At 43.8% G+C, this 13,291-nt stretch overlaps 1 protein-coding gene across 2 annotated transcripts in view; it reads left to right on the top strand.

Moving 5' to 3' along the window:
• Nucleotides 1-9,062: 9,062 nt before the first annotated feature.
• LOC118402309 (fibroblast growth factor 12) overlaps nt 9,063-13,291 on the top strand; it is a 72,449-nt gene continuing 68,220 nt past the window's right edge. For both annotated transcript variants that reach the window (XM_035800414.2, XM_035800412.2), the window contains exon 1: nt 9,063-9,265. In XM_035800414.2, the coding sequence (XP_035656307.1) occupies nt 9,241-9,265 (25 nt within the window). In that variant the 5' untranslated portion in view covers nt 9,063-9,240. The remainder of the gene's footprint in view (nt 9,266-13,291) is intronic.

The following is a 13,291-nucleotide window of genomic DNA, read 5'->3' as shown; positions in this document are numbered from 1 at the left end:
ATCACGGAGGCGCTCCGCACCGCTAAAGCTAACTCTCTCTCCTCTGCTCTCATCCTTCTAGACCTATCGGCTGCCTTCGATACTGTGAACCATCAGATCCTCCTCTCCACCCTCTCCGAGTTGGGCATCTCCGGCGCGGCCCACGCTTGATTGCGTCCTACCTGACAGGTCGCTCCTACCAGGTGGCGTGGCGAGAATCTGTCTCCTCACCACGCGCTCTCACCACTGGTGTCCCCCAGGGCTCTGTTCTAGGCCCTCTCCTATTCTCGCTATACACCAAGTCACTTGGCTCTGTCATAACCTCACATGGTCTCTCCTATCATTGCTATGCAGACGACACACAATTAATCTTCTCCTTTCCTCCTTCTGATGACCAGGTGGTGAATCGCATCTCTGCATGTCTGGCAGACATATCAGTGTGGATGACGGATCACCACCTCAAGCTGAACCTCGGCAAGACGGAGCTGCTCTTCCTCCCGGGGAAGGACTGCCCGTTCCATGATCTCGCCATCACGGTTGACAACTCCATTGTGTCCTCCTCCCAGAGCGCTAAGAACCTTGGCGTGATCCTGGACAACACCCTGTCGTTCTCAACTAACATCAAGGCGGTGGCCCGTTCCTGTAGGTTCATGCTCTACAACATCCGCAGAGTACGACCCTGCCTCACACAGGAAGCGGCGCAGGTCCTAATCCAGGCACTTGTCATCTCCCGTCTGGATTACTGCAACTCGCTGTTGGCTGGGCTCCCTGCCTGTGCCATTAAACCCCTACAACTCATCCAGAACGCCGCAGCCCGTCTGGTGTTCAACCTTCCCAAGTTCTCTCACGTCACCCCGCTCCTCCGCTCTCTCCACTGGCTTCCAGTTGAAGCTCGCATCCGCTACAAGACCATGGTGCTTGCCTACGGAGCTGTGAGGGGAACGGCACCTCAGTACCTCCAGGCTCTGATCAGGCCCTACACCCAAACAAGGGCACTGCGTTCATCCACCTCTGGCCTGCTCGCCTCCCTACCACTGAGGAAGTACAGTTCCCGCTCAGCCCAGTCAAAACTGTTCGCTGCTCTGGCTCCCCAATGGTGGAACACACTCCCTCACGACGCCAGGACAGCGGAGTCAATCACCACCTTCCGGAGACACCTGAAACCCCACCTCTTTAAGGAATACCTAGGATAGGATAAAGTAATCCTTCTCACCCCCCTTAAAAGATTTAGATGCACTATTGTAAAGTGGCTGTTCCACTGGATGTCATAAGGTGAATGCACCAATTTGTAAGTCGCTCTGGATAAGAGCGTCTGCTAAATGACTTAAATGTAAATGTAAATGTAATTGATGGGATTGGAACCAGGTGTGAAGGAAGACAAGATAAAACCAATGGAAAATGAAAAATGGAAAAGTGATGGCTAGAAGGTCAGTGACATCGACCGCCGAACACCGCCCGAAAAAGGAGAGGGACCGACTTCGGCGGAAGTCGTGATACTGTTAGGCAATTTTAGGCTTACTGTAATTATTTGAGATTCATAGTATTATTTATTCCATTTTCCATGTTGCAATATTCTTGCAATGTGAAAAATGTACTTCCTTCTACTGATATAAAGTCATATTCGGCAACAAAATCAGGCAGGAATATTTATTACATTGTTTGTTGTAAATTTTAGACCATCTGAACGAAGAAAAGTGCCACAGTATGAGTACATTTACATGCACACTAATAATTAGATTATAAATTGTTTAGGGTAGTAGGCTGAGTGTGACAATAGTCATGAAAAAAACGTTACTCTGCTTATTGTAATCGGCATAAGGTCAAAATCAAAGTATGCAATACGCAGATTAAAACACCTGGTTTTCCGAGCAATCTTTTGACATGTAAACAGCTTAATTGGCGTTTCAGCTAAATTTTCATAACTGTGACCTTAATTGCCTACCGTTTGTAAGCTGTTAGTGTCTTAACGACTGTTCCACAGGTGCATGTTCATTCATTGTTTATGGTTCATTGAACAAGCATGGGAAACAGTGTTTAAACACGTTACAATGAAGGTTTGGATTTTTACGAATTATCTTTGAAAGACAGGGTCCTGAAAAAGGGATATTATTATGGGCTCCCGAGTGGCACAGTGGTCTAAAGCACTGCATCTCAGTGCAAGAGGTGTCAATGTAGTCCCTGGTTTGAATCAAGGCTGCATCACATCCGGCTGTGTTTGGGAGTCCCATGGGGCAGCACACAATTGGCCCAGCGTCGTCCAGGTTTGGACAGGGTAGGCTGTCATTGTAATTAAGAATTTGTTCTTACCTGACTGGCCTAGTTAAATAAAAAAAGTTTTTTAAATGGTCGAAAGATCAGCCATGTTGGTCAGGGTCACCCATGGTTTTCCAGTGCTGTGATAAGATTTAAAACAATGAATGTGAACAATTTATCTACACTGTAGGCCTACAGTATGTGTGTTAGCTAACTAGCCTGACAGTTTTAGAGGAATGATTCCATGAATTTTCCAAATTAACTGCCAATAGTCATCCATCCAAGATGGCGTAGGAGGTAGATGTCTTTGTCTTTGGCTTGTCTTGTCCCATGTATATATATTTTTATATATTTTCTTCGCATTCTTTTTTTTTGTTGTGAATTCTTACCCCCTTTTCTCCCCAATTTCGTAGTATCCAATTGTTAGTAGTTACTATCTTGTCTCATCGCTACAACTCCCGTACGGGCTCAGGAGAGACGAAGGTCAAAAGCCATGCGTCCTAAAAAAAACAACCCAACCAAGCTGCACTGCTTCTTAACACAGCGTGCATCCAACCCGGAAGCCAGCCGCACCAATGCGTCGAAGAAACACCGTGCACCTGGCGACCTGGTTAGCGCGCACTGCGCCCGGCCTGCCACAGGAAATCCCTGCCGGCCAAACCCTCCCTAACCTGGACGACGCTAGGCCAATTGTGCGTCGCCCCATGGACCTCTCGGTCGCGGCCGGCTGCGACAGAGCCTGGGCGCGAACCCAGAGACTCTGGTGGCACAGCTAGCACTTCGTATTCTTTTAATATTTTTCCTATACCGCAACTTCAAAATACTCTCCTAAAACCCGCCTCAACCAATGTAGTGTGGATCTGTTTATTTTCTAAAGTATTTCTATTTACCTGGAATACCTCAACTGAAGCTAGCTAACTAGCTACCAGCTATAAGTTATCAGTCAGCTAACCCCTGCTAGCGGTCATCAGCTAACCTTTAGCTCAGAAAGCTCTCGCCAGTTCGTACAACGCGTTTCAAACCAGAGCATACTGGACCTATTTCTCTCTCCATATCCCCACCTTCCTACTGCAAACTCTGAACCTTTTCATCTGGATCATCGCAGCTAGCTAACCGCAACCCGGTTTGACTACTCCCGGCTAATATTTCTGTCCCGGAGCGAGAACCAACTAGCCTGGAGCTAGCCCATGCTAGACCCATCTCCCGGCTAGGGCTCCTGGGCTACTCCTGAAGCCCATTACTCGGCTACAATATCCGGACCCCTAACAGACTTTCCCCCATTGCAACATCCATCTAAGGCTCTTATGCTAGCTTGCTAGCCCCGGCCTGCTAACTGCTAGCTTGCTAGCCCCAGCCTGCTAACTTTCTGAATCGCCGTGTCCCCAGCCAACCCAACCACTCACTGGACCCATATGATCACTTGGCTAAGCATGCCTCTCCCTAATATCAATATGCCTTGTCCATTACTGTCCTGGTTAGTGATTACTGTCTTATTTCACTGTAGAGCCTCCTAGCCCTGCTCAATATGCCTTAACCAACCATGTTGTTCCACCTCCCACATATGCGATGACATCACCTGGTTTAAAAGTCTCTAGAGACTATATCTCTCTCATCATTACTCAATGCCTAGGTTTACCTCCAATGTACTCTCTTCCTACCATACCTTTGTCTATACATTATGCCTTGAATCTATGCTATCGTGCCCAGAAACCTGCTCCATTTACTCTCTGTTCTGAACGTGCTAGATGGCCAGTTTTTATAGCCTTTAGCAGTACCCCTATCCTACTTCTCCTCTGTTCCTCTGGTGATGTAGAGATTAATCCAGGACCTGCAGTGCCTAGCTCCACTCCTAGTCCCCAGGTGGTCTCATTTGTTGACTTCTGTAAACGTAAAAGCCTTGGTTTCACGCATATTAACATTAGAAGCCGACTCCCTAAGTTTGCTTTATTCACTGCTTTAGCACATTCTGCCAACCCAGATGTCTTAGCCGTGTCTGAATCCTGGCTTAGGAACCACCAAAAACCCTGAAATTTCCATCCCTAACTATAACATTTTCCGCCAAGATAGAACTGCCAAAGGGGGCGGTGTTGCAATCTACTGCAGAGATAGCCTGCAGAGTTATATCTTACTGTCCAGGTCTGCACCAACACAATTCGAGCTTCTACTTCTAAAAATTCACCATTCCAGAAACAAGTCTCTTACCGTTGCCGCTTACTATAGACCACCGTCTGCCCCCAGCTGTGCCCTGGACACCATATGTGAATTGATTGCCCCCCATATATCTTCTGAGCTAGTGCTGCTAGGTGACCTAAACTGGGACATGCGTAACACCCCGGCCATCCTACAATCTAAGCTTGATGCCCTCAACCTCACACAAATTGTCTATGAACCTACCAGGTACAACCCCAAATCCGTAAACACGGGCATCCTCATAGATATCATCCTAACTAACTCGCCCTCCAAATACACCTCTGCTGTTTTCCAAATTGAACCAGGAATAGATATATCCCTTGGTTCACTCCAGACCAGCATAAAAATATCCTGTGGCATTCTGCATTAGCATCGAATAGCCTCAGTGATGTGCAGCTTTTCAGGGAAGTTAGGAACCAATAAACACAGGCAGTTAGGAAAGCAAAGGCTAGCTTTTTCAAACAGACATTTGCATCCTGTAGTACAAACTCAAAAAAGTTCTGGGACACTGTAAAGTCCATGGAGAATAAGAGCACCTCCTCCCAGCTGCCCACTGCACTGAGTCTAGGAAACACTGTCACTACCGATTAATCCACAATAATTGAGAATTTCAACAAGCATTTTTCTACGGCTGGCCATGCTTTCCACCTGGCTACCCCTACCCCGGTCAACAGCCCTACGCTCCTCCCAGCAACTCACCTAAACCTCCCCCACTTCTACTTCACCCAAATCCAGATAGCTGATGTTCTGAAAGAGCTGCAAAATCTGGAGCCCTACAAATCAGCCAGGCTAGACAATCTGGACCCTCTCTTTCTAAAATGATCTGCTGAAATTGCTGCAACCCCTATTACTAGCCTGTTCAACCTCTCTTTCGTATCATCTGAGATTCCCATAGATTGGAAAGCTGCTGCGGTCATCCCCCTCTGCAAAGGGGGAGACACTCTCGACCCAAACTGCTAAAGACCTATATCAATTCTATCCTGCCTTTCTAAGGTCTTTGAAAGCCAAGTTAACAAACAGATTACCGACCATTTAGAATCTCACCATACCTTCTCCGCTATGCAATCTGGTTTCAGAGCTGGTCATGGGTGCACCTCAGCCACGCTCAAGATCCTAAACGATATCATAACCACCATCGATAAGAGACATTACTGTGCAGCCGTATTCATCGACCTGGCTAAGGCTTTCGACTCTGTCAATCACAACATTATTATTGGCAGACTCTACAGCCTTGGTTTCTCAAATGATTGCCTCGCTTGGTTCACCAACTACTTCTCCAATAGAGTTCAGTATGTCAAATCGGAGGGCCTGTTGTCCAGACCTCTGGCAGTCTCTATGGGGGTGCCACAGGGTTCAATTCTCGGGCCGACTCTCTTCTCTGTATACATCAATGATGTCGCTCTCGCTGCTGGTGATTATTTGATCCACCTCTACTCAGACGACACCATTCTATATACCTCTGGCCCTTCGTTGGACACTGTGTTAACCTGTTGCGTCGAGCAATCCCATATCCGGGAGCGTAATTATAGCCTCAAGCTCATTACCATAACGCAACTTTAACTATTCATGAAAATCGCAAATGAAATGAAATAAATATATTGGCTCACAAGCTTAGCCTTTTGTTAACAACACTGTCATTTCAGATTTTCAAAATATGCTTTTCAACCATAGCTACACAAGCATTTGTGTAAGACTATTGATAGATAGCGTAGCATTAAGCCTAGCATTCAGCAGGCAACATTTTCACAAAAACAAGAAAAGCATTCAAATAAAATAATTTACCTTTGAAGAACTTTGGATGTTTTCAATGAGGAGACTCTCAGTTAGAAAGCAAATGTTCAGTTTTTCCAAAAATATTATTTGTGTAGGAGAAATCGCGTTTGGCTAAGAAAAAACACTGAAAATTCAGTCATTACAACGCTAAACGTTTTTCCAAATTAACTCCATAATATCGACAGAAACATGGCAAACGTTGTTTAGAATCAATCGTCAAGGTGTTTTTCACATATCGATTCGATGATAAGTCATTCGTGGCAGTTTGGTTTCTCCTCTGAAGCAAATGGTAAAATACACGCTGCTGGAGATTACGCAATAATTGCAACGGAGGACACCAACCGCAGCACCTGGTAAATGTCGTCTCTTATGGTCAATCTTCCAATGATATGCCTACAAATACGTCACAATGCTGCAGACACCTTGGGGAAACGACAGAAAGTGCAGGCTCATTCCTTGCACATTCACAGCCATATAAGGAGACATCGGAACAAAGCGCATTCAAAATCTGGGGCATTTCCTGTTTGAAATTTCATCTTGGTTTCGCCTGTAGCATCAGTTCTGTGGCACTCACAGATAATATCTTAGCAGATTTGGAAACGTCAGAGTGTTTTCTTTCCAAAGCTGTCAATTATATGCATAGTCGAGCATCTTTCTGTGACAAAATATCTTGTTTAAAACGGGAACGTTTCTTTATCCATAAAATAAAAGAGCGCCCCCTATATCCAAGAAGTTAACTAACCTCCAGATGAGCTTCAATACCATACAACTCTCCTTCCGTGGCCTGCAACTGCTCTTAAATGCAAGTAAAACTAAATGCATGCTCTTGAACCGAACGCTGCCCGCACCTGCCCGTCCGTCCGTCCAGCATCACTACTCTGGACGGTTCTGCCGTAGAATATGTGGACAACTACAAATACCTAGGTGTCTGGTTAGACTGTAAACTCTCCTTCCAGACTCACATTAAACATCTCCATTCCAAAATGTAATCTAGAATCGGCTCTCTATTTCGCAACAAAGCATCCTTCACTCATGCTGCCAAACATACCCTCTTAAAACTGACCATCCTACCGAACTGACCATCCTACCGATCCTCGACTTCGGCGATGTCATTTACAAAATATCCTCCAACACTCTACTCAACAAATTGGATGCAGTCTATCATAGTGCCATCTGTTTTGTCACCAAAGCCCCATATACTACCCACCACTGCGACCTGTATGCTCTTGTTGGCTGGCCCTCACTTCATACTCGTTGCCAAACCCACTGGCTCCAGGTCATCTACAAGTCTCTGCTAGGTAACGCCCCGCCTTATCTCAGCTCACTGGTCACCATAGCAGCACCCACCCGTAGCACACGCTCCAGCAGGTATATCTCACTGGTCACCCCCAAAGCCAATTCTTCCTTTTGCCGCCTTTCCTTCCAGTTCTTTGGTGCCAATGACTGGAACGAACTTCAAAAATCTCTGAAGCTGGAGACTCTTACCTCCCTCACTAGCTTTAAGCACCAGCATTGAGAGCAGCTCACAGATCACTGCACCTGTACATAGCTCATCTGTAAATAGCCCACCCAATCTACCTCATCCCCATATTGTATTTATTTATCTTGCTCCTTTGCACCCCAGTATCAGAACTTGCACATTCATCCTCTGCACATCCTACCATTCCAGTGTTTAATTGCTATATTGTAATTACTTTGCCACCATGGCCTATTTATTGCCTTTACCTCTCTTATCCAACCTCATTTGCACATGCTGTATATAGACTTTCCTACTGTATTATTGATTGCATGCTTGTTTATTCCATGTGTAACTCTGTGTTGTTGTATGTGTCAAACTGCTTTGCTTTATCTTGGCCAGGTCGCGGTTGCAAATGAGAACTTGTTCTCAACTGGCCTACCTGGTTAAATAAAGGTGAAATATGTTTTTATTTTAAATATGCCAACATTCCATCCAAACGATGAGGTCAATCCACAGCCGTACACTGGCTCAAATAAGTTGATGAAAGGACTTAGACAAGTTATACATTCAAAAAGTACTGATATTGAGTCATAACAGTGTAACAGCATTCCAAGAAAACCAAATCTGAGACATTTATGTTCTCTTTACATATATTTGAGGCTATTTATGCAGAAAATAAGAATAAAACGTGTATAGACTGTATCTGTAATAATATGACAATATCTTAGGTTGACTATAATTCCATGACACCATTTCTGATTTATCACATGCTTTACCTTTATTTTCCTGCATAAGTGAAAGCAGGAAATGCATCACCTAGGTCTCTACTCCCGTTCATAGTTTAAGATCTCTCCCTGACCAAGGTGGTTGCCATTTTTTGCCCCATTATGGAACTTTTGAGGGTTTATGACATAGCTCCTCTCGTAATTTATTAGGATCTCTTTGGATTTTGCGTTCTCTCTTGGGGTACCATTTGAAAATATATTACCACAAGTGCAATGCCTTACAAAAATTAATTTGTTGCAGAGAACTTCCCCCAAGACATTAAATTACATGTTGTTAAGTAAATTCAGTAAGTTTAGTTTAGTTTTCTGTGAGAAGCAAGTTCATTTAAATTATATGTGATTTTGTTTATGTAGACACATTTCAATGTTGTTAAAGTAACCAAAACCCGGATCTAATTTGCATATTCATAGTGAGGTGACAGCAAAATTTGCAGCAAACAGTAGAATGTTCGCCACAAGTTTTCCAGAAATGTTTGCCAGGATTTTGACGCAACAGTTTGCCACATCTCTCTCTCTCTCTCTCTCTCTCTCTCTCTCTCTCTCTCTCTCACACACACACACACACACATCTGAACCCCCGCCCATTTCATAAAACTCAAGCGCAACACAGACAGACACGCCAAAATAGCTGCCGCGTCTCTGTCGGATCTCGTCTGTTTATCGATCTCACTTCAGCTCAGAATCCCATTCCGCTACTGCTGTCCCATATGAAGAGGGGGAAAGAAAGCACTCCCCGACCACGCACATTCACACCGAAGCCTTCTTCAATTTACTCGCTGACCAGCTTTTTCGCAGCGGAACATGAGCGATAAAGATAAAAACGCCGGTAAGAAACGTTTATGTCCTTTTTTAAATTTGATTTGTATGGGTCTATCTGCGAAGGTGCCGTGGGTGCAGGCTATTGCAGCGTGCGTCAGTCAGTGTGTGAGTGGGTTGTGGAAGCCTACAGAAATCCTCAACTCCCACTTTTCTGTATTTTTACGTCCATTGCCGTAGGGGCCAGGGAAGTTGCATTTCACGTTACTGTTGTGCAGAAGATACATGCGCTTCGTCATGTCAGGTGGTGAGGAAAAGTGCTTACTGATCACTTTTTTCCCCGCGAGATAAATGTTCTCTTACGCCTGTCTTGAGCTCCCTGATCACATCAGCATGCGCCAAAGTGGAGGGGTCGTTGTTGGAGGAACAAGTGCCAAGTCTGCCAACATTTCCGACAGCGGTTAGGGCACCGAGCACCCGAGGTTGCGAGTTGTTAAAATCGAGTATTTAAGACCCTATGACTTTAACTACCTCATTTTGTTTTAATATCAGCTCACAATGGGTTGCATATTGCCAAGATAGTGATTTATGAATAGTAATTCGTGAAATTCTGTATACAAGTGGATTATTGTTTGCATCTATTGTGTGTAGGCTAAGTGTACTAGTTGGCTCAATGTTTTCTAGTGCACGTGTTGTCTTTGTACTTCAGGTATTATGTAATAGCCTACATTAGCTGCAAAAAGTCATCAGAAGCTTGTTCACTGAAAGGGGACTTTCAAAATGCTGAGTGCAGGTACATGTACTCTAATAATAAATACATGTACAGTGCCTTCGGAAAGTATTCAGACGCCTTTACTTTTTCCACATTTTGTTATGATACAGCCTTATTCTAAAATTGATGAAATAGTTTTTTTCCCCTCGTCTATCTACACACAATACACCATAATGACAAAGCAGAAACAGTTTTTTAGAAATTAAATATTACATTTACATAAGTATTCAGACCCTTTACTCTGTACTTTGTTGAAACATATTTGTTAGCGATGACAGAATCTAGTCTATGATGCTACAAGCTTGGCACACCTGGTTTTTGTGGAGTTTCTCCCATTCTTCTCTGCAGATTCTCAAGCTCTGTCAGGTTGGATGGGGAACGTTGCTTACACAGCTGTTTTCAGGTCTCTCCAGAGATGTTTGATCGGGTTCGAGTCCGGGCTCTGGCTGCTGGGCCACTCAAGGGCATTCAGAGACTTGTCCCGAAGCCACTCCTGCGTGGTCTTGGCTGTGTACCTTCACCCCAGTGTAAGGATCTGAGTGCTCTGGAGCAGGTTTTCATCAAGGATCTCTCTGTACTTTGGTCTGTTCATCGTTGTCTCGATCCTGACTAGTCTCCCAGTCCCTGCCGCTGAAAAACATCCCCACAGCATGATGCTGCCACCACCATGCTTCACTATAGGGATAGTGCCAGGTTTCCTCCAGACGTGACGCTTGGCATTCAGGCCAAAGAGTTCAATCTTGGTTTCATCAGACCAGAGAATCTTGTTTTTCAGGGTCTGAGAGTCTTTAGGTGCCTTTTGGCAAACCCGGAGCGAGCTTTCATGTGTCTTTTACTGAGGAGTGGCTTCTGTTTGGCCACTCTACCATAAAGGCCTGATTGGTGGAGAGCTCCAGAGATGGTTGTCCTTCTGGAAGGTTCTCCCATCTCCACCATTGCCACTCTGACCAAGGCCCTTCTCCCCCAATTGCTCAGTTTGGCTGGGCGGCCAGCTCTAGGAAGAGTCTTGGTAGTTCCAAACTTCTTCCGCTTAAGAATGATGAAGGCCAATGTGTTTTGGGGGACCTTCAATGTATAAGAAAAAAATTGGTACTCTTCCCCAGATCTGTGCTCTGACATGTACTGTCAACTGTGGGACTTTATATAGACAGGTGTGTGCCTTTCCAAATCATGTCCAATCAATTGAATTTACCACAAGTTGTAGAAACATCTCAAGGATGATCAATGGAAACAGGATGCACCTGAGCTCAATTTCGAGTCTCATAGCAAAAGGTCTGAATACTTGTGTAACTAAGGTATTTCAGTTCTTTCTTTGTAATAAATTTGCAAAAAAATCTAAACCTGTTTTCGCTTTGTTATTATGAGGTATTGAGTGTAGATTGCTGAGGAATGAAAAAAAACAACATTTTAGAATAAGGCTGTAACGTAACAAAATTTGGAAAAAGTGAAGCGGTCTGAATACATTCCGCATGTTGAGAACATGTACATAATTATCATTCATACAGCCTTCCGAGTGGTGCAGTGGTCTAAGGCACTGCATCGCAAGGGTAGCTGTGCCACTAGAGATTCTGGGTTCGAGTTCAGGCTCTGTCGCAGCCGGCCGCGACCGTGAGACCCATGGGGCGTGCACAATTGGCCCAGCGTTGTCCGGGTTAGGGGAAGGTTTGGCCGGCAGGGATGTCCTTGTCCCGTCACTCACTAGCGATGACACGGTCACCAGGTGTACGGTGTTTCCTCCGACACATTGGTGCAGCTGACTTCCAGGTTAAGTGGCCATTGTGTCAAGAAGCAGTGCGGCTTGGTTAGGTTGTGTTTCCGAGGACGCACAAATCTCGATCTTCGCCTCTCCCGAGTCCGTACGTGAGTCGCAGCGATGAGACAAGACTGTAACTACCAATTGTAATACCACAAAATTGGGGAGAAAAAGGTGTAAAAAAAACCCAAGGGCATTAAATATGACCATAAACATTATACCCTATTCATTGCATTCTCAAATGCATAGAAACAAATATAGAACAATGGAATCGATCCATGAATATGCTTATACCAGATATGTTGGTGTGTATCATGCACTTAAACAGACTTACTTGCATATTCCATATCATAATCCCTACCTATACTTACTAAAACATCAGGTACTAACCTTGTTTTTCACATATTTGACATGAATGGCACATACCATGTATTTTAACTTAATTGAATACATCAATAAAATCTATTTAGTCTCAAATAAATAATGAAACATGTTCAATTTGGTTTAAATCATACAAAAACAAAGTGTTGGAGAAGAGAGTAAAAGTGCTATATTTACCATGTAAAAAAGCTAACGTTTAAGTTCTTTCCTCAGAACATGAGAACATATGAAACCTGGTGGTTTCTTTTAACATGAGTCTTCAATATTCCCAGGTAAGAAGTTTTAGGTTGCAGTTATTATAGGAATTATAGGACTATTTCTCTCTATACCATTTGTATTTCATATACCTTTGACTATTGGATGTTCTTATAGGCACTTTAGTATTGCCAGCCTAATCTCTGGAGTTGATAGGCTTGAAGTCATAAACAGCGCAATGCTTGAAGCACTTTCCTGCTGGCAAATGCAGGAAAGTGCTGTTTGAATGAATACTTACGAGCCTGCTGCTGCCTACCACCACTCAGTCAGACTGCTCTATCAAATCATAGACTTAACTATAATATAATAACACACAGAAATACGAGCCTTAGGTCATTAGCATGGTCAAATCTGGAAACTACCATTTCGAAAACAAAACGTTTATTTTTCAGTGAAATACAGAACCGTTCCTTATTTTATTGAACGGGTGGCATCCCTAAGTCTAAATATTGCTATTACATTGCACAACCTTCAATGTTATGTCATAATTATGTAAAATTATGGCAAATTAATTACGGTCTTTGTTAGGAAGAAATTGTCTTAACACAGTTCGCAACGGGCCAGGCGGCCCAAACTGCTGCATTTACCCTGACTATGCTTGCACAGAACGCAAGAGAAGTGACAATTACCCTAGTTAAAAGAAATTCATCTTAGCAGGCAATATTAACTAAATATGCAGGTTTAAAAATATATACTTGTGTATTGATTTTAATAAAGGCATTGATGTTTATGATGTTTATGGTTAGATACAGTGCTTTTTTCCCATATGCGCTTGTTAAATCATCACCCGTTTGGTTTGATAAATTAACAGGCACTGCATCGATTATATGCAACGCAGGACAAGCTAGTTAAACTAGTAATATCATCAACCATGTGTAGTTAACTAGTGATAATGTTAAGAATGATTGTTTTTTATAAGATACGTTTAATGCTAG

This window comes from Oncorhynchus keta, chromosome 23 (genome assembly GCF_023373465.1).
Source record: "Oncorhynchus keta strain PuntledgeMale-10-30-2019 chromosome 23, Oket_V2, whole genome shotgun sequence".
NCBI classification, from domain to species: domain Eukaryota; kingdom Metazoa; phylum Chordata; class Actinopteri; order Salmoniformes; family Salmonidae; genus Oncorhynchus; species Oncorhynchus keta.
Note: the sequence above shows the minus strand (reverse complement) of the source record. Positions and strands in the feature narration are given on the sequence as shown.